We start from the raw sequence: 23,082 nt of genomic DNA on the forward strand, positions 1-23,082 counted from the left end.
ACAGATCGCGCTGCACAGAAACCGTTGAAAGATGGCGCCAAATGTGGACAGAAACAAAGGGATTTCTGGGATGCGAAGCGATGCATCACGGGGCGTTGGGACAGGACCCAGAATGCCCCGCACCCATGTCCCCTTCCCACAACCCACGGCGCCAGAATGGGAAGAGGTGCTCTGTGGGATAGCTGCCCATAATGCACTGCTCCCAATGGCGCAGCAAATACTGCAAATGTGGCCACAACAGTGCGCTGGGCAGCTGTCAGTGTGGACAGACTGCAGCACTTTCCCTACTCAGCTGTACGAAGCCAGGTTTAACTCACAGCGCTGTACATTCGCAAGTGTAGCCCAGGCCTTAGTGGGACTAGGTGTGAAGTAAGGCATGTGATCACATCCTCAAAGGAAAACTCCACAACACCTTCAAAAGGCGAGCCTGGGAATTTAAATTCAAAACGCTGCTAGATAACAAAAACCTAACAGGGACAGGGACATTGGTTTTATGGCTCATTACAACAATCTTTAACACACTACCCTGCCTGCTACCCTTAATTGCCCACTTCAAACCCAGTATGCGTAACAATCTAACCCTCAATTGCCGATTTCTAGTAATGGCCTACAACATGCATTACCCCTTATACTTAACAATCGATCCCAAACTGTATTTAGCTCAGACACTGTGATTTCCTTCCCCAGATCTGAAGAAGAGCTCTGTGTAGCTTGAAAGCTTGTACCTTCTAACAACAGAAGTTGGTCCAATAAAAGATTTAAAAAATGTATTAATATGATATTTTTTAAAAAGTGAATGGTACAGAGTTTAAGCATAGAAATTTCTGCTTATCAGGGAATAACGTACAGATTATAATCAATGGGTGCGAAGTTCGGTTTAAGATTGGGTGGTATAAGGAATACATAATCAGCAATATCCCCTATTGGGGGGTAAAAGGTTAACGGGTCAAAGTACAGACATTGAGATATGAGGGTATGTTGTTCATATAATGGCTATGTTCAGGTGTGGAGTATAATGAGTAGGTATGATGATGAGGATGCATTGACCCTCATTTGGTGAGATTTAACGTTCAGTGAGTTTATGGTTCCAGTTCATATGGTCCAACGGAAAAAGTCTCTCAGTCCCTTTCTCGTAGTCGATGCATGATGTCGCTCCAGCTCATGCCTCCTGGTACTGTCGGTGGCCGGTGTAGATGTCCCTGGACCACCGGATGGTGTCAAGACCATGAGGCGCCACATGAGCCGTGCGTAGCGTCGACCGATCCCGCAGGTCCGCAGCACACGCTCGTTGCAGGGGTCCCAGGCACCCAGGGCTCCGACGATCAGGGCGTCCATCTGCATATTACCTCACCTACCTGATCTCTTTTTTTCCTTTGTTCCATGCAATACTCTATTTGGCCTAGAAAAAAATTCTATTGAAAACAGGCAAAACAAAGATATATAATGGAAAAATAAAAGTCACAAACAGCAATTGCTCAGTAGGCTACCATGAAAATGGAATGACATCAACAACGTATCACATTTATTATGTGTATGTATTGTGATAGCACCAGTCAGGACAAGGGCCTTATTGTAATGGAATTATACAGTCACATGGTAAGAGATAGTGCCTGCCCCAAGGTATTTATAATCTAAAGCCCCAATCGCGCAAAGTTTACATGTTTAACTAAGCACGAGTCAGTCTATAAAGCCCCAATCCTATATATGCTTAATCACATGAATAACTTTTAAGATCCTGAGTAGTCCTACACTGACTTCAACAAGTCTACACATAAGTAAAATTAAACATTAATGTTACTTAGCACAGCAATGGCTTTCTAGACTGGGCAACACAGCTGACCTAGGCCTAAACCTAGCAGCCCAGGACCCCGCTGTTCCTTTTGGAAAACCTGATTCTTACAATCACTCAGTTACCATAGGAACACTGCATCCACCCTTTCTAGATGAGCGGGTCGATCACTTGCAGGATCAAAGAGGAGTGATTACATTTAACGCAAGTTGCACGCCGCCTTTTTTGTGTCACATACAATGTCACAGCTGATAATTTACAAATCCCACATACAATTTAAAATTTTACCCCATGCAAATCCAAGCAGTCTATGAAGGCCAAGTAGGTGGCATCTGTGGCCCTGTCTACACTAGGGAAATCTGGGCCGTGCGTGGGGGGAAAGGGTGGCAATGAGCCAGGAAAGGCCACCACCCTGCCTGTGGGTGATTGGTTTGTATCACACATAGCACAGCAGAAGAGGGGCTTGGGGACTGGGTGACGGCAGCGGGGGGGGGGGCGAGGGGCAGCTCACTGGCACGTGGGGGGGCTGGGGGAGCGGAGGCGACCCCGCCCCTGGCTTGTTCATTTCATGAGGGGGCGGGGCTGGACTCCTCCATGTCGCCGCCTCCCTCTGGTGCGTGGAAGGGGGCGGGGCCGATCCCAGAGGGCCTGGGGTGGTTGATCGAGGAGGCGGCGCTCAGTCAAGGCGGGGGGAGGAGATGGAGCGAGGAGCACCGAGTTCATCCGTTGGCGGCGGTTGCGCGTACTCCTCCCCCCACCCGCTGAGGCGAAGGGGCGGCACCGCAGGGGACTCGGTCACTCGGAGCCTCGGCCCCGCCCTCCGGGCTGCTATAAGGAGGAGCCACCTCCGCCTTGATTGGCTGCAGTAGCTCCTTCCCACCTCACTAGGCACGTGAGTTATCCGGGCAAGGCGGGAGCCTCGATCCCGCTGCCAGAGCGGCAGAGGTGCGCGGGCTCTGGCTGCTCTAAGGTGCTTTCCCGCCCCTGACGGGTGCGTCCGCGCGGCTTGGCCAGCGCGTGTCTGTGTCCGCTCCTCCCCCTTGCCCTGGCTCTGAGCGCCCCCCCCCCCCCGTGTCCGTGGGGCTAATGATGGGGGAGGCGCCTCTTAATGTCAGCGCTCCCCCTGCCTCCGTCCATGAGTCCCTAGAGCGGGGGGTTGGGAGCAGTGACGGGCAAAGGGGCATATTTGGACCGTTGTAATACAAATGCATTGAGCCGTTCCCGCAGCCGGCACCGCGGCAGCTCTGACGCAGCCCTCCGGAAATGCCGGCCCCGGTCCCGCAGTCCTTTCCAGAGAGTCGGTCTGGCTCTGCCCAGCCTTGTTCCCAGGGGACAGTCTGCCCCGCCCCCTTGGCAGCGGGCTGGCCCCTTTTGGGTGCAGATAGGGCGCAATTAAAACAATAACGAACTTTTTTTTTTTTAATTATTCCAAATTTGGGTAACTTATTAATTCATTTGAAAATGAACGATGACCTGGGCGGGGGGGATTCAGGACCATCACTGCGTTCTGCGCCACAGGTCAGGGAGTCAGTGACACTGACCGGTACGATCCGGTGTAACCGCTGAGATGGCACCGTTACCATTTGTTAGAGGCGCCTTCCCAGCCCGGTGTAACGTTTTCAGGTATGTCAGCGATTTTGGAAAACGGTGGTTAGTTAACTTCTGTTCCTTTTGCTAGCACTTTGTCTAGTCAAAGTACAGAAATCCTGTCCGCAGATGCACTGAGTATCTATATAATTTCATGATGAGGAAATAGAGAAACTGATTTAGGGCCCATTTCCTCACTCGTCTGCCTAAGGCCTAATCTTCACACAGATTTTGTATTGGTATTCTGTTGATTAGGGATGAGGGTTTTTTTTACCAATATATAGTTATACCAGTACAAATCCCTAGTATGTTTATGCTGGTATACAGGTGCTTATATCAGTATAGCTTAGTCCCCTTTCTATATGGGAATAAGCTATACTAGTATAAACAGATTTATATCAGTACGGTGCCCGCACTGTGTGTGTGTACTGGTTGAACTATATCAGTATTGTTAAAGAGGTACAACTTTTGTGTGTAGACGAGGCCTGTGTGTGTGCAAGATTAGGCCATAGAGTCTGGAAGATATTATCCACCCAGTTATAAAAAGGTACATATCATAATGGGGGGGGGGTAAATTATATGATGGTTGTTTTCATAAGAGAAATTTCTGTAAATCTAATAACACAGAAAACTACTCTGTACTTTAAAGGATTTTAAGTAATGGCCCCTGGAAACAAATTCAAGAACTCTGAACTGATATTACTGTGTGAATGGGAAGAATGCCTTTTTGTAGGAAAATGTATGGAGGAATTTTGTGACCACATTGCAGAACACTTGAAAGAGTATCGACAACATCCTCTGGAAAGAACAGGTAATATATCTGTCTCATTCACCATACAGATAATATTGCAGTTTTGAAGATTTTTGTAGTTTGTGGCCCTGATCTTGCACTGGCACTTTGCTGGTAAAATGAAGTCAATAGGACTCTATGTGTGTGCTGGTGACTACACACCAGAGACACTTGCACGACTGGGGCCTATTTTTGTTTTTTTATTTGCATCTGATTTTGCTGGTTTTCTCTTTTTCTAAAGATACAGTACTAAAATTGAAATAATGCTAATGTAGCTGAAGTCATGAATCAGAAGTTTAAACTCAATTTCTTCTTGAATGAGGGCTAAAGTGTGGTGTGTGTTTTTTTTTAAATTGGTAGTCTCAAAAAAGAATTTTTGGATTTCTGGAACTTATGTGTTACTTAAGATTTCTAACTTTAAGGTGGAGATTGGAGAAATCAACTTAGAGGAAACTTGCCCTTTTGTTGTAACTGTTTTCTGTGAATAAATAAACAGTATTTACTTGCTCCTGTTATATATCTTGCATCTTTCTTCTAATGGTATTACAGTTACTTACAAGAAAACCTCAGAAGTTGTATCCCACAGAAAATTGTAAGCAGTCTATGTAGACTGTAATAGCAATAGTGTAGTAGATATTTTTAATATTGCTATTGTAGCTCTTATGAATCCTGACCTTTAGTCTTAACACTATTTTCACATGTTTAATTGCTGGTGTAAATACTAGACCGAGTTTAATTAAAGGTACAGTAAATGGAAAGTAAAATTGAACCAACAACAATATCCACTCAATGCCTCCTCTATCCAGACAGTATTTTAGCTCATACGTAAGTAAAAAGCTAATTTTTACAACATTCTGTATTGGTCCTCCGAAACCACTGGGCTTGTCCTGGGTTGCTTTGGTGCTCCAGAATGAATAATTCTATGATGTTACAACTGCGTATAACCTACTGGAGTACTGGGCATGAGAGACGCAAGTAATTCCTGTGTTAATTTTTGTTTTGTTGCCTTATTACGTGGGCCCTATCCTGCAATTGAATAGATGTGGGCAGATCCTTGCACCCACATGGAGTCCCTTTCAAATTTAGAACCTCTGCCAACTCACTGGATTGAAACAAGTAGGCAGAACAGAGTGATGACCGTGTGAAAGCCTGCAAACTAAAAATGCCAAACAGCCAGTTTCCGTATCAGGTATTCTTAACAATGTCCTTTTGAATTCAAGATTTGCACTGTCAAAAATCAAATATTGTGCAACACTCAAATATCCAAACCAAAATGATCAGAAACTCTTTTATCTGAAATAGAGAGATCCTCTTCTTTCTGTGCCTTGGAATTTCCTTTGTGTTTCTATACTTATTCATTGTTCCCATTACATTTGGATAATCCAGTTTGTACTATATAACTAACTACTCACGTGGGTTCAGGAAAGATTATTGAATAATTAAAAGTTTGGTTGGCTATTACAGGCTGGAGTGCAGATTGACTGTAAAATTTGAAAACACAACCAAGATTTTTGGAGCAAGGACTGTCATTTGCTAGAAGTCCAGTGCCTAAGAATCAGGCCTCAAGTCTTTACTATTATCATTTATATTGTGGTAATGTGTGATCAGTTATATGCAGTGTTCTTGTAGCCATGTTGGTCCCAGGATATTACACAGACAAGGATATTACTTCGCCCAACTTGTCTTTCTAATAGTAAACAGTAACACTGTACAACCATTCAATAGACCTTACTCAGACATTCTAAGTCCAGTGCTCTCTTTCTGGGGAAAATTTCACTAGAATTATGAGTTTTGAGAAGGTGAAAAATCTTGTTCATTGCTGAGGCTTAAAATCTTTAGATACTTAATTATCTGAACATAGCCGGTATCCGTCACTCTACTAGTTTTACCGATGGTTCAGTAGATCCTCACCTAAAATGTAAGTAATAGTTATCTTCTGGTACCTTCTTGAAGATTGTCTCACACAGTTCCTAACTTAATACAACATTCCATGAAACATTATTTCTTTTTTTTGTGTTTAGAGCAGTACCATTGTTGGTGGAGAAATTGTGAATTTTTGGCTACAGGTCCCAGGGAGCTGGTAACCCATGTAAATTTTCATAGTTACCACACCAAGTTGAAATTCTTAGGCTCTCAGTTAAGGGCATCACACCAAGATTGGCCAGCATGTTCCCAGAACAGCCATAACCAGAATCAGATACCAAGGATTTCAGAGATGTATGTTTGCCAATGGGAGAATTGTGATGTAAGTGAAATGAATGTTGTTTCTTTTCTTGTCTCCTAACTCTACCTTAACCTTCCCCAGTTCCAGCACCTGGAAAAGAGAGGTTTCACTACTGAATTTTGTTTTATTATTTATTATTGAGTGTTGTTCCATTCCATCTTCATAAGTAGAAATGGTAATTATTGTGATAGTGTTTGCCAAAGTATATACTGTATATAAACACCATTTATTTTAGCATCTGCAACCAGTTTACTTTAAATCCAAGTATTCTTCCTTTTGTTAGAACTAAAATGACTTTTTTCCCACTGCACTGCTTTTTCTGTGTTTTAGAAATATATCATACAAAATTGTAACGTAACCAGAAATATTCTAAGCTAATGAATATGCCATCAACCTAATTAAGAAACCCACTGTATTTACTTTGACCATTTTCTGGAACAAAAATTAGACAAGAATATCTGATATTTTCTCTCAGATATTTGCAGCCTTTTAATGATTCTGAAATTGGATGGCTCAGAGGATTTGTTAATGAGCCTTTCATCTTTAGGTCACTAATTCAAATCTGATATAGCCTGGGAGCAACTGAAAAATGTCAGCTTCTGACAGCTCTTTGGTGGAATATGTAAAATTAATTAGTGGTCTCCATCCAATTCCTAGTGGACAATGTCTGTATCAAGAGTTGTTTGCAGTGTTGTTGTACCCATGTTGACTGTTGAAGAGCTCTTTGAAAGCTTGTCTCTTTCACCAGCAGAAGTTAGTCCAATAAAAGATATCACCTCGTCACTTTGTCTTTCTATATCAAGAGAACGATTACATTTTACACCAATTAATATCCTTTTTGCCAGTGTTAGAATAGTTGGTAATGACTGAATGGGCTCTGAAACTAAACTACCTTTTGCCCCTTAGAAGTATTCATCCTAGCAGTGTGGGACCATATTGGTAGGGCAGCATGGGGAAGCATTGTGTCTGTCATCTTTGGCCCCCTAAACTCAGTTCTTGTCAGTGGGCATTCTCTTTGCATCCATTGGGTTGAAGCCCTGCAACTGATGCTCCATCTGGAAGAGACTCCTTAGGCATGCCCTTTAGATTGAGAACACTGAGCAAGGTAGGCTTCAGACAACCTTCCTTCACTACTACCTCTTTTTAAAGGTTGTTGTCTCCCCTTCCCCCCCGGTTGGTTTTCATGAAATTTACAAACATCAGTCTTTGACTCAAATAGTTTAATAACAAATAAGTAAATTAAGAATAGAGAGAGAATCAGATTAAAACAAAAGACTTGACATGCAGAACACAGAAACGCTATGAAACTCTCTCTGCAAATCTCATCTAGATAGGTTCACTTCAAGTTTAATTCTACAGAATTAAAAACAAGCAGATGCTTACATTTCAAGAAGAGCTCTCTCTCCCCTTCCCGCCCCCCACTCCTTTGGCCTTTCAAAGTCACATGGTTTCAGGAGTCTCAAGTATGTTTTTCCCCCCTCCCCGCTTTCAGTTGTTTCTCATTTGTGACCATTTTTCATTTTGAAGGTGTGCCAATTCTGGTTGCGGGTACAAACAATTATCCTGATTCTTCAGTGAAGTCCATGAGATGTACCCCCCATGGACCTCACTGGTGCTCTGCAGAGGCACAAAGGTCTGCCTACATGGAGCTCATTGCTGAATTTAAGTCAGTGTAATGTTTGAAAAAATGTACTATCTTGAGGGAGTGGAATAGTTTCCATTCTCTGTATAATGGCTATTGTCCCATGTTTCTATTAACATTCCCCTTATCTAGCACTGGAGGTATTTCCCAATTTCTTCTCTCAAGATGTAGTATTTCACAAGCCCTTTGATCTTAGTCTGCCTAAAGGGTGACTGGATCCTGGTCTGTCTCTCCTCTGAGATGTTAACCTAGAAAAAAGCTCATTTGTTCCTTTGGCTCTGAATTTAAAGAGACAGTGCTCATATAATTCTTCGGTTTCTCTCTTCATGTCAATGCATTTCTACATCAAATAAGAATTATTGACAGATTAGTTTTAGTCTGTCACAACAACCTCTACCTGTATAAATAGAGGATTTTAGTCACCAGGGCCTGGATCTACAAAGGTACTTAGGTGCCTAACCCCCAGATTTAGGTGCCTGTATAGCATTTTTAGGCACCACTGTGATTCACAAAACCCCTGCTTGGCTGCTGCCTAACCCTGTAGGTACCTAAAGTCACTCAGCATCTAAATTTTTGCAGTAAAAGTTACTTAGGTGCCTATGTTTTTGCCTCTGGGCAAGCACATTGCTGCCTCATTGTAGGTGTTCATGTATTCCAAGGCCAGAAGGGATCATTGTGACTATCTAGTCTGAAAATTATTGGTACAAGTCCTTAATGACAATTGAAATCACAAACCCTGGTTTATAAGGCCAGTGCTCTGATCCAGGTGCTAGAGGACCATTATGGTATGGATGCCTTTCTGCCATCTAAGCCTCCACGTGAATCATGACTTAGGAAGATAGGCATCCCTCTGACTAAATTGCATGTGGTGCTCAATCCAGTAAGCGTGTTCATAGGCCACCTAACTCCACACCAATAATGGGGGGTTGGCAGGTAATGAAGGAACCTTTTATCTTTATCCCAGTGGTTAGGGCACTCACCCAGAATACTGGAGGCCAGCAGTTTAAGTCCCCACTGAACTGTAATGATTCTCACTCTTTCTCTGGCCAAATTAATATTCAGTTATTTAAAGTAGAACAGCTTCAAAAGGAAAGAATGAGGGAGATCCACATGAGAATAGTCTAGTGATTAGAACATGCACCTGAGAGGAGGTAAATCCCTTGTTCAAATACCTTTTCACTGGGCAGAGGCAAGACTTGAACTGGGGTTCGCTCCCTCCCACCCACAGTGTTTCTGTGCAGAGTTGGTGGCCTCAGAGCATGTCTGCCAGATCAGGCCCCACGTGTGACTTAGGCAGAGGAATGCCTATCTTCTCCCAGTTGTGGATCACAAGCAGAAATAGACACCTCCCTGCAGCACAGAATTAGACACTTATCTTCATGACAAGGGTGAGGCTTGGATCCCCTCTCATTGGCATCTCCCATTGACTAGCTTAAGCAGTTCTGCGCCTAGTGTGCTGAGTTTTGTGGGTGGCCTTAGGCACCTATCTCTCCCCATTCATTGTATAGGAAGCCTTAGGTGCTTAACTCAGGGTTTGTGGATCACAGTGTTGTTCTTGTGGTTTTCTAGGCACCTAAGTCCCTTTGTGGATCTGGGCTCAGTGTATGAAATATAGAACCTTTCACAAACATTCATTTCTCTTTAAAATTAAAAACCAAAACAGATACTTAATTATATCATAAGATAATTGGTTGTATAGCTTGACCTGCAGGTTCCATTTCCATTGAGCCCCATAACTTATGGAGGTTACTTTTCCCACTGTGATTGTTGTTTTTAAAATATAAAGGTTTAAAAAAAAAAGTCCTTGTGTATGTACTTACTAGAAGTGATCTTGCATGTTGCTAGGCCTTTAATTTTAAGAAATACCAATAAAACTCAGATCTCACATTTTTTCAGGCCAGGAATCAAGAGCCGCTCTGGTTGTGCATGTCAGGAAACCTGTTCTCTTTTGTAGAACATATATTTAAAAAAACCTTTAACATTTATGGGAGTTGTTCTGATGGGGTAGTAACTTCATTTTCAGTTAGCATATAATCAGTTTTTATGGTAATTGGGGTTTTTTGTATGGTTTTCTTCACTTATTAAGATGAAATATGCCCTTTAATTTTATTTCTTTCTATATGTAGCACTTTGCTAAATATTTCTATACATGTTCCTTCAAGCTTAAACTGCTGTTATGAATTGTATTAATTAAAATAGTGTTTCCCAACCTGGTAGGCAGGCTAGACTAGTCCAGAAAGGTGGGGTAAGATGCAAAACAAAAGAGAGAGAGGGGGCAGGGAAAGCTGCTAACCATTTCCACTCCCATAACAACGGATAAAGTCCTCCTTGAAAATCACCCATTTTGCTTCCCAGCTTCTGTGGTGGCTCCTAATGTATCAAACTGCAGATCGACTCAATGGTACAAGCCATCTGGCTCAGGCAGCAGCCCTTAAGTTTCTCTCTCTCCTCCACTGCAGCAACACTTAAATCTAAAGTTACTGAGATGATGTGCCACTTATGCCCACTCTGAGCAACCTGCACTCAGGGTCGGCTCCAGGCACCAGCTTGGCAAGCAGGTGCTTGGGGCGGCCCTCCGGAGGAGGGGCGGCAGGTCCAGCTATTTAGCGGCAATTCGGCGGACGGTCCCTCACTCCGCTCAGAGCGAAGGACCTTCCGCCGAATTGCCGCCGCAGATCGCGATTGCGATCGCGGATTTTATTTTTATTTTTTTTTGGCTGCTTGGGGCGGCCAAAACCCTGGAGCCGGCCCTGCCTGCACTAGTAGGTTTCTGGTGAGCGAGAGAGTGTAGGGGGGAAGCAAAAAGACAAGGAAAAAGAGAGAATCTAGGGAAAAAGGAGAGAGAGAGAAAAACAATTTTAAAAAATGAGACTAGGTAAAGAAATATGGAGAGTCAGTGACAACTATACCAGGGCATGGTACGATGGGATGGTGAGGGCTCCTATTTGCTAACCCATCAGAAGAGGGGGCTTCCAACAATAGAAAAGTCGGGAGCCACTGGACTAAAATTGACTGACTGTATCTTTAAGCTACTACAGCAGAGATCAGCAACCTTTGGCGCGCGGCCTGTCAGAGAAATCCGCTGGCAGGTCGGGACAGTTTGTTTACCTGCAGCGTCCGCAGGTTCGGCCGATGGCAGCACCCACTGGTCGCGGTTCGCTGTTCCAGGCCAATGGGGGCTGTGGGAAGCAGCGTGGGCCGAGGGATGTGCTGGCTACCGCTTTCCGCAGCCCCCGTTGGCTTGGAACAGCGAACCGCGGCCAGTGGGAGCTGCGATCGGCCGAATCTGTGGACGCTGCAGGTAAACAAACCGTCCCAGCCTGCCAGTGGATTTCCCTGACGGGCCGCGTGCCAAAGGTTACCAATCCCTGTACTACAGTTAAGGCCAAATTCAGGATCTGGTATATATGGAAGCAACTCTGGTATGTTCAAAATTAGGGCTGTAAAGCAATTAAAAAGATTAATTGCGATTAATCGCACTGTTAAAGAGTAATAGAATACCATTTATTTAAATATTTGTGGATGTTTTCTACATGTTCAAATATTTTGATTTCAATTACCACAGTGCTCACTTTATATTATTATTTTTAATTACAAATATTTGCACAGTAAACAAAAGAAATAGTATTTTTCAATTCACCTAGTATAAATAATGTAGTGCAATCTCTTTATCATGAAAGTTGAACTTACAAATGTAGAATTATGTACAAAAAATAACTGCACTCAAAAAACAAAACAATGTAAAACTTTAGAGCCTACAAGTCTACTCAATCCTACTTCTTGTTCAGCCAATCGCTCAGAAAAACAAGTTTGTTTACATTTGCAGGAGATAATGCTGCCCGCTTCTTGTTTACAATGTCACCTGAATGTGACAACAGGTGTTTGCATGGCAGTGTTGTAGCCAGTGTCACAAAATATTTACGTGCCAGATCTGCTAAAGATTCATATGTCCCTTCATGCTTCAACCACTATTCCAGAGGACATGCATCCATGCCGATGACAGGTTCTGCTTGATAACAATCCAAAGTAGTGCGGACCGACGCATGTTCATTTTCATCATCTGACTCAGATGCCACTGGCAGAAGGTGGATTTTCTTTTTTTGGTGGTTCAGTTCTGTAGTTTCCGCATTGGAATGTTGCTCTTTTAAGACTTCTGAAAGCATGCTCCACACCTCATCTATCTCAGATTTTGGAAGGCACTTCAGATTCTTAAACCTTGGGTTGAGTGCTGTAGCTATCTTTAGAAATCTCACATTTGACAAAACGCAAAGAAGGTACCAATCTGAAGTGAAAGTGTTCTTAAAACGAACATGTGTTGGGTCATCCGGAGACATACAGTTCTCCCCCAAATAGTTCAGTCACAAATTTAATTTGTCATCAGCATGGAAGCATGTCCTCTGGAATGGTGGCCGAAGCATGAAGGGGCATACGAATGTTTAGCATATCTGGCGTGTAAATACCTAGCAATTCCAGCTACAAAAGTGCCATGCAAATGCCTGTTCTCGCTTTCAGGTGACATTGTAAATAAGAAGTGGGCAGCATTATCTCCTGTAAATGTAAACAAACTTCTTTTTCTGAGCGATTGACTGAACAAGAAGTAGGACTGAGTGGACTTGTAGGTTCTAAAGTTTTACATTGTTTTGTTTTTTGAGTGCAGTTATGTAACAAAAAATCTAAGTTTGTAAGTTGCACTTTCACGATAAAGAGATTGCACTTCAGTACTTGTATGAGTTGAATTGAAAAATACTATTTTTGTTTATCATTTTTCCAGTGCAAATATCTGTAATAAAAATAATATAAAGTGAGCACTGTACACTTTGTATTGTGTGTTGTAACTGAAATCAATATATTTGAAAATGTAGAAAAACATCCAAAATATTTAATAAATTTCAATTGGTATTCTGTTGTTTAAACATGCGATTAATTTTTTTAATTGCGATTAATTTTTCGAGTTAATCGCGATTAATCGACTGCCCTATTCAAAATTTCTTCAATAGATGAGGCACCACTTACTCTGTGTAAATTCTCTAGAAATCACTTCTATCAATGTGTTTTGTTTTTGTCATTTGATTTCCTGCCAACACTATCCATCATCTTCATGGTTCCATTTTGTCCTCAGGTTACCTACAACAACCCAGAATGGTTTTATCGGCATGTTGCCATGCATGCATACTCTACTAAGAAAGAAAACATTTCAAGTAACAAGAAAGCTATTTGTTGTTGTCACTGGAAAGGTAGCTCACATTCTATATTTAATTTACAAAATATGGAATATTGCCCTAGTAATTTCAGTGCCGCTATAAAATTTACTGAGTATTTCATGAAGCACAGGAATATGTTAGATATCTTCATACAGCCTTTTTCCAGCCATCTTAAATAATTAAAGTACTTTACCTACATTGTATGCTCTTGATTAGTTTAAATGGATTGCACTAGCAATGCCAAATCACTTAATTAAAAGCCTAGTATGCCAGAGTCCAATCCTTCAAGGTTCTGAGCACCCTCAATTCCCATTTGACCTCAGTGGGAGTTGAAAACTTTCAGCACCCACAGGCTTGGGGTCCTACACTGAAGGAATGTTTTTGAGCTTAGAGTAGCAATGTTGCTGCCCTAAAACTTTTTCACACCAATGCAAAAACAGTAATTTAATGGGCGTTCTGCACATAACTTCAATGGGAATTTTGCCTAAGCCAGTAATCCCCAAACTGGGGGGCACGTCCCACTGGGGGGGCATGGAGGAATGTTTTTAATGGGACGCTTGGTGGGGCCCAGGCCAGCCCCCACGGGGTGTGGAGGGAGCACCATCCAGCCCCGCTCTGCCCCCAGCCTAGCTCCAGCCCCAGCTCCGTTCTGCCCCCACTCCAGCTCCAGTCACAGCTTCACTCTGCCCCCAGCCCAGCTCTGCCCTCATTCTCCCTCTGCCCCGCCTCCAGGCCAGCTCTGCATCTAGCTCCAGCTCTGCCCCCATCCTCAGCTCTGCCATCAGCTCAAGCTCCTCTGCTGAGGAAACCTTGGCTGAGGAGTAATGGAGCAGGGGACGCAGACAGGAAAAGTTTGGGCAACACTGGCCTAAGCCAAAGCCCACTGAAGTCACTGGGAATCGTTCCATTGATTTTTTTTAGTAGGCTTTTGAACAGGCCCTGTGTAGCATTTGCAGAACTGAACTCTTTGTAGTGTTTGCAGTAGTAATGTTCTGACTTTTCCTAAAAACATTTTAGTTGTGCTCCTCTAAAAATGTATTGGTGGACTATATATAATACAATCTTTCCTGTTTGTACTCGAGAAAATAAAGTGCTCATGTGCAACTGTTCTGTAATCTTATATAGTATGTGTGTTTAGATTGTTCAGGAACATTTAAAGGAAAGCACAAGCTATGGGATCACTTAAGAACCCACACTCAAGAAAGAGTGGTGGCCTGTCCCTCTTGTGGAGCGATGTTCTCCAATAATACCAAGTTTTTTGATCATGCCAAGCGACAGGTTTCAGAGGATCGTAAGTGGATTTGCTCTATTTCTATTTACATTTATTTAGGGATTTACTTTTGAGCTGGTTTATAACAGTACATATATAACACCTATTATTATTTTTCAGAAGTGTCAATTAAATGCAAAATTGACTTTAGGAAGGAAATTATCTTCCTGAAGCATGGAAGTACTTTTGGCTTTGCAATGATTGCTTGATATAAATGATGAATTGGGGTAATGGGGGAAAGAGAGAGAGCACTCAGATGCATATTTAAACATAGTGGCTTTCCACCTGACAGTTGTGGCATTCCATTGTAAAAATAGAGATTGCCTCTGACTCCATGCCCATGGCTTCTCAGGGCAACTGCATTCCATTGGAACAGTGAAACCGATGACCAATAGGAGAAGCTGTTGAATGCCAGAGACAGAACTCTTACAGGAGCTGGACTTAAATTATGGAATTCACTTCTGAAAGTGATCTGAATGATCATGGAACTAACCACTTTCAGAACTAAATGCAACACTGTCATAACTATAAAGGGAAGGGTGGCAGCTCTCCTGTGTACTGTGCTATGGAATCCCTCCTGGCCAGAAACTCCAAATCCTTTTACCTGTAAAGGGTTAAGAAGCTCGGGTAACCTGGCTGACACCTGACCCGAAGGACCAATAAGGGGACAAGATACTTTCAAATCTTGGGGGGGGAAAGGCTTTTGTGTGTGCTCTTTGTTTTAAGGGGTGGTTCGCTCTTGGGACTGAGAGGGACCAGACATCAATCCAGGTTCTCCCCATCTTTCTAAACAAGTCTCTCCTATTTCAAACTTGTAAGTAAAAAGCCAGGCAAGGCGTCTTAGATTTACTTTGTTTTCTCAACTTGTAATGTACCTTTTACTAGAGTGTTTATCTTTGTTTGCTGTACTTTGAACCTAAGACAGAGGGGGTTCCTCTGAGCTCTTTAAGTTTGATTACCCTGTAAAGCTATTTTCCATACTGATTTTACAGAGATGATTTTTACCTTTTTCTTTAATTAAAAGCCTTCTTTTTTAAGAACCAGATTGATTTCTCCTTGTTTTAAGATCCAAGGGGGCTTGGATCTGTATTCACCAGGAGTTGGTGAAAGGAGGGTGGGAGGAAGGAGGGGGGATGGTTAATTTCTCCTTGTTTTAAGATCCAAGGGGGTTTGGATCTGTGTTCACCAGGGAATTGGTGAAAGGTTTCTCAAGGCTTCCCAGGGAGGGAATTCTTAAGATGGTGGCAGCGGACCAGAGCTAAGCTGGTAGTTAAGCTTAGGAGTCCTCATGCAGGCCCCTACATTTGTACCCTAAAGTTCAAAGTGGGGATACAGCCTTGACAAACACTCTCTTGAGCTTAGATTTTACTCAATATGTTCTTCACTGCAGCACATTCTCCTACCACCCTTTCAACAAACTATAAACTAATCAGGATATTTTTCCTACAGGCCAGGAAGGAAGAGAGAGATTTCTTTTTTTTTTTTTTTTTAAATACTTGGAAAGTGCTCAGGTACTATGGATGCTATGGTAATGGGGTCTATATAAGTACTCAAACCATAAAGCTCGAAAACTTGGCAGGTTAAAACTGTTAATATTTTTTAACAGATTGTTGTCTTGTTAGGAGTAAAATTAATATATTGCTAATTAAAATTCTGCAATTACCCTAAACCAGATTTTTTCTGAAAAACATCTGGAATACAAAATAATACTGAAATTGTCCCACTACTGTGACAGTTTAGTGATCAAATTGACAACCCTAATCTATGTGTTTTAAAAATAGATCAATAAATATCAATTGCATCACTGATCAGTTCCCATTAAATTTCAGAACAAGTATTTGTTTGTCAGAATTGTGACAAACACTTTGCCAATGAGAGGTTACTACGGGACCATATGAGAGGACATGGTGAGTCAGAGCTTTTTAAAATAAATGTTCTACTAAACTAGCACAACCATAGATAGATGATAATATTATTAAGATATCTTTTCATATGTCAGCTGAGAGAAGCAGTATACAGACTCAAGGCAATTATGATACAATTGTGGGGAAACAGAAGTCTTACTATCAGATAGTCCATATGAGATGGTTTTCTCCTCTTCGCATGCCCACTTGTTTAGGACTTTCTCCTCTTCGTGTCCTCACTTGACTACAAAGTTTGAATATTACAATTCCCTCTTAGGGTTTGTCTTCATGGGGAGGTTATTCTGGAGTAAGAAAGAATATAAATTTAAAGTGCTAAAGCTATTCTGGAATAAGAGTGACTATCTGTAATTTAGTTTAATTAACTTTCCAAGTGGATTAAGCTCAATAAGAAAAGGGCACTCTTGCTCCGGGATAAGAGTGTCCATATGTGGAGCTACCTAGCAGTAGCTAATGAGGAATAGCTTATTCTTCAGTTGCTATTCTGGTCTATTTCCCCATCCAGACAAGCGGTTAGCATGAGCACATTATGCCAACTGTACATATTTTATATTGGCTGCCCATAAAGCATCAGATTATAAAATGACACACTTCTTTAAACTCCCCACCATGTAGATCCTGCCTACATTCAGAATTTCCTGTTGCATGCACTCTCACAACATCCACCTTTTACGAATTCCCACCATTGTGCCATAAGCAAGTAGGCAATTAGGCCTTTGTTTTACTAGGCCCTAGAGAGTGAAACAAACTCCCCCTTCCCCTCTGAAATTTGTCTCTCTCTCCATCTACGTTTTGAAAATACCTCAAAATGCTTTTTCACGTGCATGTTTATTGGAATGCCCACTATTTGGCCCATATTTATTACCCCTCTGTTCTCTTTCTTTTCCCCTTTTTTTTTCTTATGCATTGTATACCCAAATTAGCGTTAGTTGTTAATTTTAGTGTGAATGGGTTTTTCTAAATGTTTTTATCATATTGCACCACAGACTGAGTGTCTTGGCAAAGGAGTGACATAGAAATAAAAGTATTATTATTTCTCCAGTTACCCATGTTACATGTCCATTTTGTGATACGGTATGTACAAGTGTCTCCTCTCTGAAAGCGCACATCAGATTCCGACACTGTGATGAACGCCCTTTCCACTGTGATCTCTGTGAGAGTAGGTAAGAAGATTTGGAACTCTTAGCTAATCAACAGAAGTGTGGAAATAATTCAGTGTTCAATGAATGTAAGAGGTAACAAAAGTAAGAAAAACATTCAGCCCTTAAAATAGCAACCCTTAGCTCAAAAAAATAAATAAGTAGGTAGACTGATCCATTGGTCTGCTGGAACACATAAAGGCACTTCTTGAACTTATGGTGGAAGTAGGAATGATACTTTGTTTCTAGTGCCAAAAGATGTCTTCCGGGTAAGACTATGCATACTGTAAGAAAAGGTCATCAATGATCAATTTAGGCCATATTTAGCAACTATTTCCCCCCTCAGTTGGTCAGCTGCAAGGGTTACTGGATATTTCTGTGAGAGCCAGATGCTCCTCTTCTGAATTGTCCTCTTGCCGCTGGATCATTTTACCCATTTCCTCTCAGCTACCTCTATTTTTCCACTCCCCACTTGAGTCTCTAACTTCCTGGTGGCTCTCACAACCTTCTTTACTTTTTCCAGTTCAGTCAAAGGGAACACTGACGGTGGCATCACTGATGGAGCAAAGGGAGGAAGACTTAATGATTTAGGACACTTATGTATATAGGCAGGGGCCGAAATAAATAGGGCCTTGAAAGGGAGGATAAGAAGTTTAAACCTGATGCAGGGATGGATTCCAGGAGAGGTCAGATAAATGGATAACACTTTCATGTGCATGTTTTAGGTAGACTGGAGGGAGTAATATGAATATTTGAGGGACTAGAGCGGAGGAAGTTGCTCTTATTATGACAACATTTGATCAGTGCATGGACAAGAGTTTTAGAGGACAGAGAGGCGTGGATGGATCATTGAAAAGTTATTGTGGAAAAAGTGGCAAGATTTGGACGTAGCCTGGATGCCTAGGAAGAAAGTAGAATCAGAGATTACCCTCAAACTATAATAATGAGAATGTGGAAGTATATTCCCACTCAGGTTTGGCCCAGCTATCATGACAGGAGTCTGGGTAGACCAAATTTGAGTGAGTGGCACTGCAACCCTATGAGCCAGATCACAACTCCACTCAGACAAATTTGGTCCAATCAGGGGGGCAGGGCCAAACTTGAGTAACGCTGCAATCCCTGAGGTTGCAAAGCCTGGAGCTGAGAGCCAAACCCAGCAAGCCCCACAGCACAGGTGCTGCCACTATGAGGTGAGTGCTGGGCAGGACCCAACCCTCCCCTCCCCCAGGTGGGGGGGCAGGATCCAACCAAAACCATCCCAGGGCCTCCACCCTCAGAGTATTTACTGGGTTGCAACAGGCCATCAGAGCCGGTGTAACCACTAGGCGAACTAGGCAGCCGCCTAGGGTGCCAATATTTGGGGGCGCCAAAAAGCAGTGCCCCAAAAAAATTTAACACTACAGTGGAGTGACATCTTACACGGGGGTTAGGTTCTAAGGTCAGCGCATAAGAGGAAAATCGTGTATAGTGAAAATTACCATAAAGCACAGTACACGTTAGTCTCTAAGGTGCCACAAGTACTCCTGTTCTTTTTACAGGATACACTGTATACACTAGAACAGAGGTCCTCAACCTACAGCTCGCGTGCCAAAGGTGGCACGCGAGCAGATCTTTTTTTTTTTTTTTTTTTTTTTTTAATGGCAGGTTGCAGGTCCCGGCAGCCGCTGAACCCGCTGCCAGTCTGAGGTTCCGGCCGCCGGCTCCTGCCAGCCGGGGTCCCGGCCGCCAGCCCGCTGCCGGACCCGCTCAGCCCGCTGCTGGCTGAGTGAACGGAACCCCAGGCCGGCCGCAGGCTCAGCGACGGCCGGGACCCGCAGCCTGCCATTTAAAAAAAAATCGGCTCGCGTGCCGTAGGTTGAGGACCCCTGTTCTAGTGTATACAGTGTATCCTGTGTATACTGAGTGTACTATACTTTATGGTAATTTTCACTATACGTGATTTTCCTCTTACGCGCTGACTTTAGAACCTAACCCCCGCGTAAGATGTGACTCCACTGTATTCATTTTTGAAAGTTTATAATAATAGATGCTCCGGGGGGAGGGCAGGGGGAGCGGGGGCGCAAGGTGGAAGTTTCGCCTAGGGCGCAAAATATCCTTGCACCGGCCCTGCAGGCCATAAACATTTAAAAAGGGGTCCTGAGCCCAAAAAAGTTGAGAACCACTGTACTAGACCACACCCTCTCTGCTATTATTGCTGTTATTTGAACAGTAAAAGTAATTTGTTTCACCTATATGCTCCTCAGTTTTAAGAATGCTTATGATCTTCATAAACATGTTGAAACACACAATGATTCAAATGCCTACAGCTGTGATGTAGAAGGATGTGTTTTTACTTCACGGACTTCACAGATCTTGAGACAGCATTACAAGAGAGCACATATGGTGGGTATTAAAAGAGTAGACGGAAGCATCTTTTAATAGACAATAGGGGCTGATTTTCAAAATGCATGTGTATGTCAAAATACCTGCCTTGTGCTTGCATCTAGGCTATTTGGGTGCATAAATTAACTGTACACAGTTGCATGTTCCCAATCTTGAAAACTGGGCCAATATCATGTTTTTCTTTCCTGTAAATCAACAAGCCATTCCTATCCTGAGAAGCAAAATATTTGAAGGAATATATTTCTGTGTCAATTTACTGCACTCTGTCCCTAGAACTAGTACAGCACACGATAACAGAACTAGAACTGGTACATATTTATTATGTGGTTTTTGAACTTGTCTGAGTTCTAATCAGGGCCAGGCAAACGGGGCCCAAGCCCGGGGCGCTGTAGCCAGGGGGTTGCCATAAGGGGCTTGGGCTTCCCCTGGCTGGCTGTGGCTGGACTCCTCTCTTCTCCGGTCCCTCCCCCGTGCCGCCCCCCTGCCCCGTCCCACACTCTACTCAGCCATGTGGCTGAGGGCCCCGGCTCTGCACAGGCCCTGGGGAGCCCAAAGCAGCGTGGCCCACCACTCGCTGCCCAGAGTGGAGCCAAGTCCCTCCCTGCCTGTGGCCCTGCACCGTTCAGTCTCTGACAGGGCCGGCCAGGAGAAGCGAAACTTCCTTGGGGGAAGCTGGGCTGAGCTGGGGGGAGGAGGGACTTAAAGTGACAGTGCGCTCACTGACTCTCAAACTCCCTAACACACACAGGCTCTCACACCCACATACACTCTGCCTCTCACAGTCCCCCAACACAGATTGTCACACACACACACACTGGCGCTCTCTCTGTCTCTCTCTCTCACACACACTGGCTTTTTCTCTCTCTCTCTCTCTCACACTCACTTACTCTCTCTCTGTCACGCGCGCACACACACACACACACACGTTTTATTGTTGTTATTACTGCTTGGTACTTCCTGTCAAAATGAGCCAAGAGTGGCTAGGGGCCGCAGGAGGGCTGTGGGCTCTGGCAAGTTGCAGTCCCCATGTGACAGCGCGAAGCCTGCCTTGAGCTGCAGGCCAAGCGCCAGGCACCACAAGCCACTGCAGCAGCACAGAAGTAAGTGTGGCAATACACCATATACCATGCCACCTGCGCTTCTGCTGACAGTGGCCTAGGAATTTGCTAGTTATAGCAGTTACTCATTGTGACGTTATCTGATTAAAACATGACCATGCAGATCATTGTTGCAACCACTGTTATATATTTGCAACAAATCTTTTACAAAATGTGGCATGTAAGATGTCTATGAAAAGGTTATGATTTGCTGAATCTGTTTATGCTATCTGTATGCGTGTATCATTTTTGTACTTGAAGTTATAAGTATTGACTCTATACCTGTATTTCAAATGTTTGCTCCTGGGGTAACGCCCACAAGATAGTTAGCCAGCACATCTTGAAGGGACTAGTCGAAGTAAGTGGCTCATCAAGGGACACTTAACTCGCAATGGACCATGGGTGATGCCCATCTACATTGAATGGACTTTCCTGTGGACATTCCATATGAAGTATAGGTAATGGCCCAGAGGTTGGGGGGGAGCCCAGGGAGCCTGTAGGAGCCAGGGGTGATGAGGGGAGAGGGAAGGGGGTGCCAAAATACAAGTTCGCCCAGGGCACCATTTTCACTAAAGCTGGCCCTGGTTATAATGGCTGATGTATTGCAATCCAGTACTGTCCAGCTGATGTTTGTTTAAGCTGCAGTTGCTTGAGGGGAAGCCATAGACCCTGCTATCAATAAGACTGAGGTATCTGCAGTATAATTTTAGATCCGAAATTGCAATGTTCAGTGGAGGTTATCTATTAAAAATGTGTACTTAGAAAATAATGTAAGTATTACAGGAGTATAACATATAGTTAATGTTAATTTTTTCTTACTTTAATTTTACTGTCTGTATTTATCATCAACCTCAATTACTGATTTCCACACCATCTTTTCCTCAGAATAATGGCAATCTAAAATATAAATGTCACATCTGTCAGAAATGTTATTCCTGGTGTTACACATTGACTCTGCATCTTCGCAAAGCGCACAAACTCAGCTGTCATTCTCGCTTCAGGTATGTTATCAATTCTTACCCAAAGCAAAAAATGAAATCTTTTTTTCCTGGGGGATGGGGCAGTCTCGTATAAAGGATACAGATATTTGGTTGATTACCATCTAATGCTCAATTTAGAGAATGAAGAGCTCTTCTAATAAAATATATTATGAATAGATCTCTTCTATGCAGGTTCACGTTTCAAGTCGCACAAAGTAGTTAGTGCCATTATGTTTGTTTCTTTGCATAAATTTCGTTTCCTTTAACTACCATTTCATACATTGCAATTTATGATTTGGGTTTTAAATGCTAGCCGTTTGGATTTAGTATGCATTTTTGTATTTGTATGCATGTATTCATAGATTCTAGGACTGGAAGGGACCTCGAGAGGTCATAGAGTCCAGTCCCCTGCCCTCATGGCAGGACCAAATACTGTCTAGACCAGGGGTCGGCAATGTTTGGCACGCGGCTCGCCAGGGTAAGCACCCTGGCGGGCCGGGCCATTTTATTTACCTGCTGATGCGGCAGGTTCGGCTGATGGCGGCCCCCACTGGCCGCAGTTCGCCGTCCCGGGCCAATGGGGGGGAGACGGGGACGGGAAACTGCGGCCAGCACATCCCTCGCCCGCACCGCTTCCCGCCGCCCCCATTGGCCCGGGACTGCGAACCGCGGCCAGTGGAGGCCGCGATCGGCCGAATTTGCCGCGTCAGCAGGTAAATAAACTGGCCCGGCCCGCCAGGGTGCTTACCCTGGCGAGCCGCGTGCCAAACGTTGCCGACCCCTGGTCTAGACCATCCCTGATGGTTAGATAAATGTCTTACTCTTAAATATCTCCAGAGATGGAGATTCCACAACCTCCCTAGGCAATTTATTCCAGTGTTTAACCACCCTGACAGGAACTTTTTCCTAATGTCCAGCCTAAACCTCCCTTGCTGCAGTTTAAGCCCATTGCTTCTTGTTCTACCCTTAGAGGCTAAGGTGAACAAGTTTTCTCCCTCCTCCTTATGACACTCTTTTAGATACCTGAAAACTGCTATCATGTCCCCTCTGTCTTCTCTT

General features: G+C 43.4%; 1 protein-coding gene across 1 annotated transcript in view; it reads left to right on the forward strand.

The window, feature by feature from the left end:
* The first annotated feature begins 3,003 nt into the window (after nt 1-3,003).
* Nucleotides 3,004-23,082, forward strand: part of LOC113406555 (histone H4 transcription factor-like) — a 21,153-nt gene continuing 1,074 nt past the window's right edge. Inside the window, exons 1-9 of the mRNA XM_026651862.1 lie at nt 3,004-3,412; nt 4,026-4,187; nt 6,188-6,411; nt 13,152-13,266; nt 14,372-14,524; nt 16,333-16,410; nt 17,468-17,588; nt 19,808-19,946; nt 21,929-22,044. Of these exons, the coding sequence (XP_026507647.1) occupies nt 4,037-4,187; nt 6,188-6,411; nt 13,152-13,266; nt 14,372-14,524; nt 16,333-16,410; nt 17,468-17,588; nt 19,808-19,946; nt 21,929-22,044 (1,097 nt within the window). The 5' untranslated portion in view covers nt 3,004-3,412; nt 4,026-4,036. The remainder of the gene's footprint in view (nt 3,413-4,025; nt 4,188-6,187; nt 6,412-13,151; nt 13,267-14,371; nt 14,525-16,332; nt 16,411-17,467; nt 17,589-19,807; nt 19,947-21,928; nt 22,045-23,082) is intronic.

This window comes from Terrapene carolina, unplaced genomic scaffold, assembly GCF_002925995.2.
Source record: "Terrapene carolina triunguis isolate 2854851 unplaced genomic scaffold, T_m_triunguis-2.0 Scaffold31, whole genome shotgun sequence".
In the NCBI taxonomy this organism is placed as follows: Eukaryota; Metazoa; Chordata; order Testudines; family Emydidae; genus Terrapene; species Terrapene triunguis.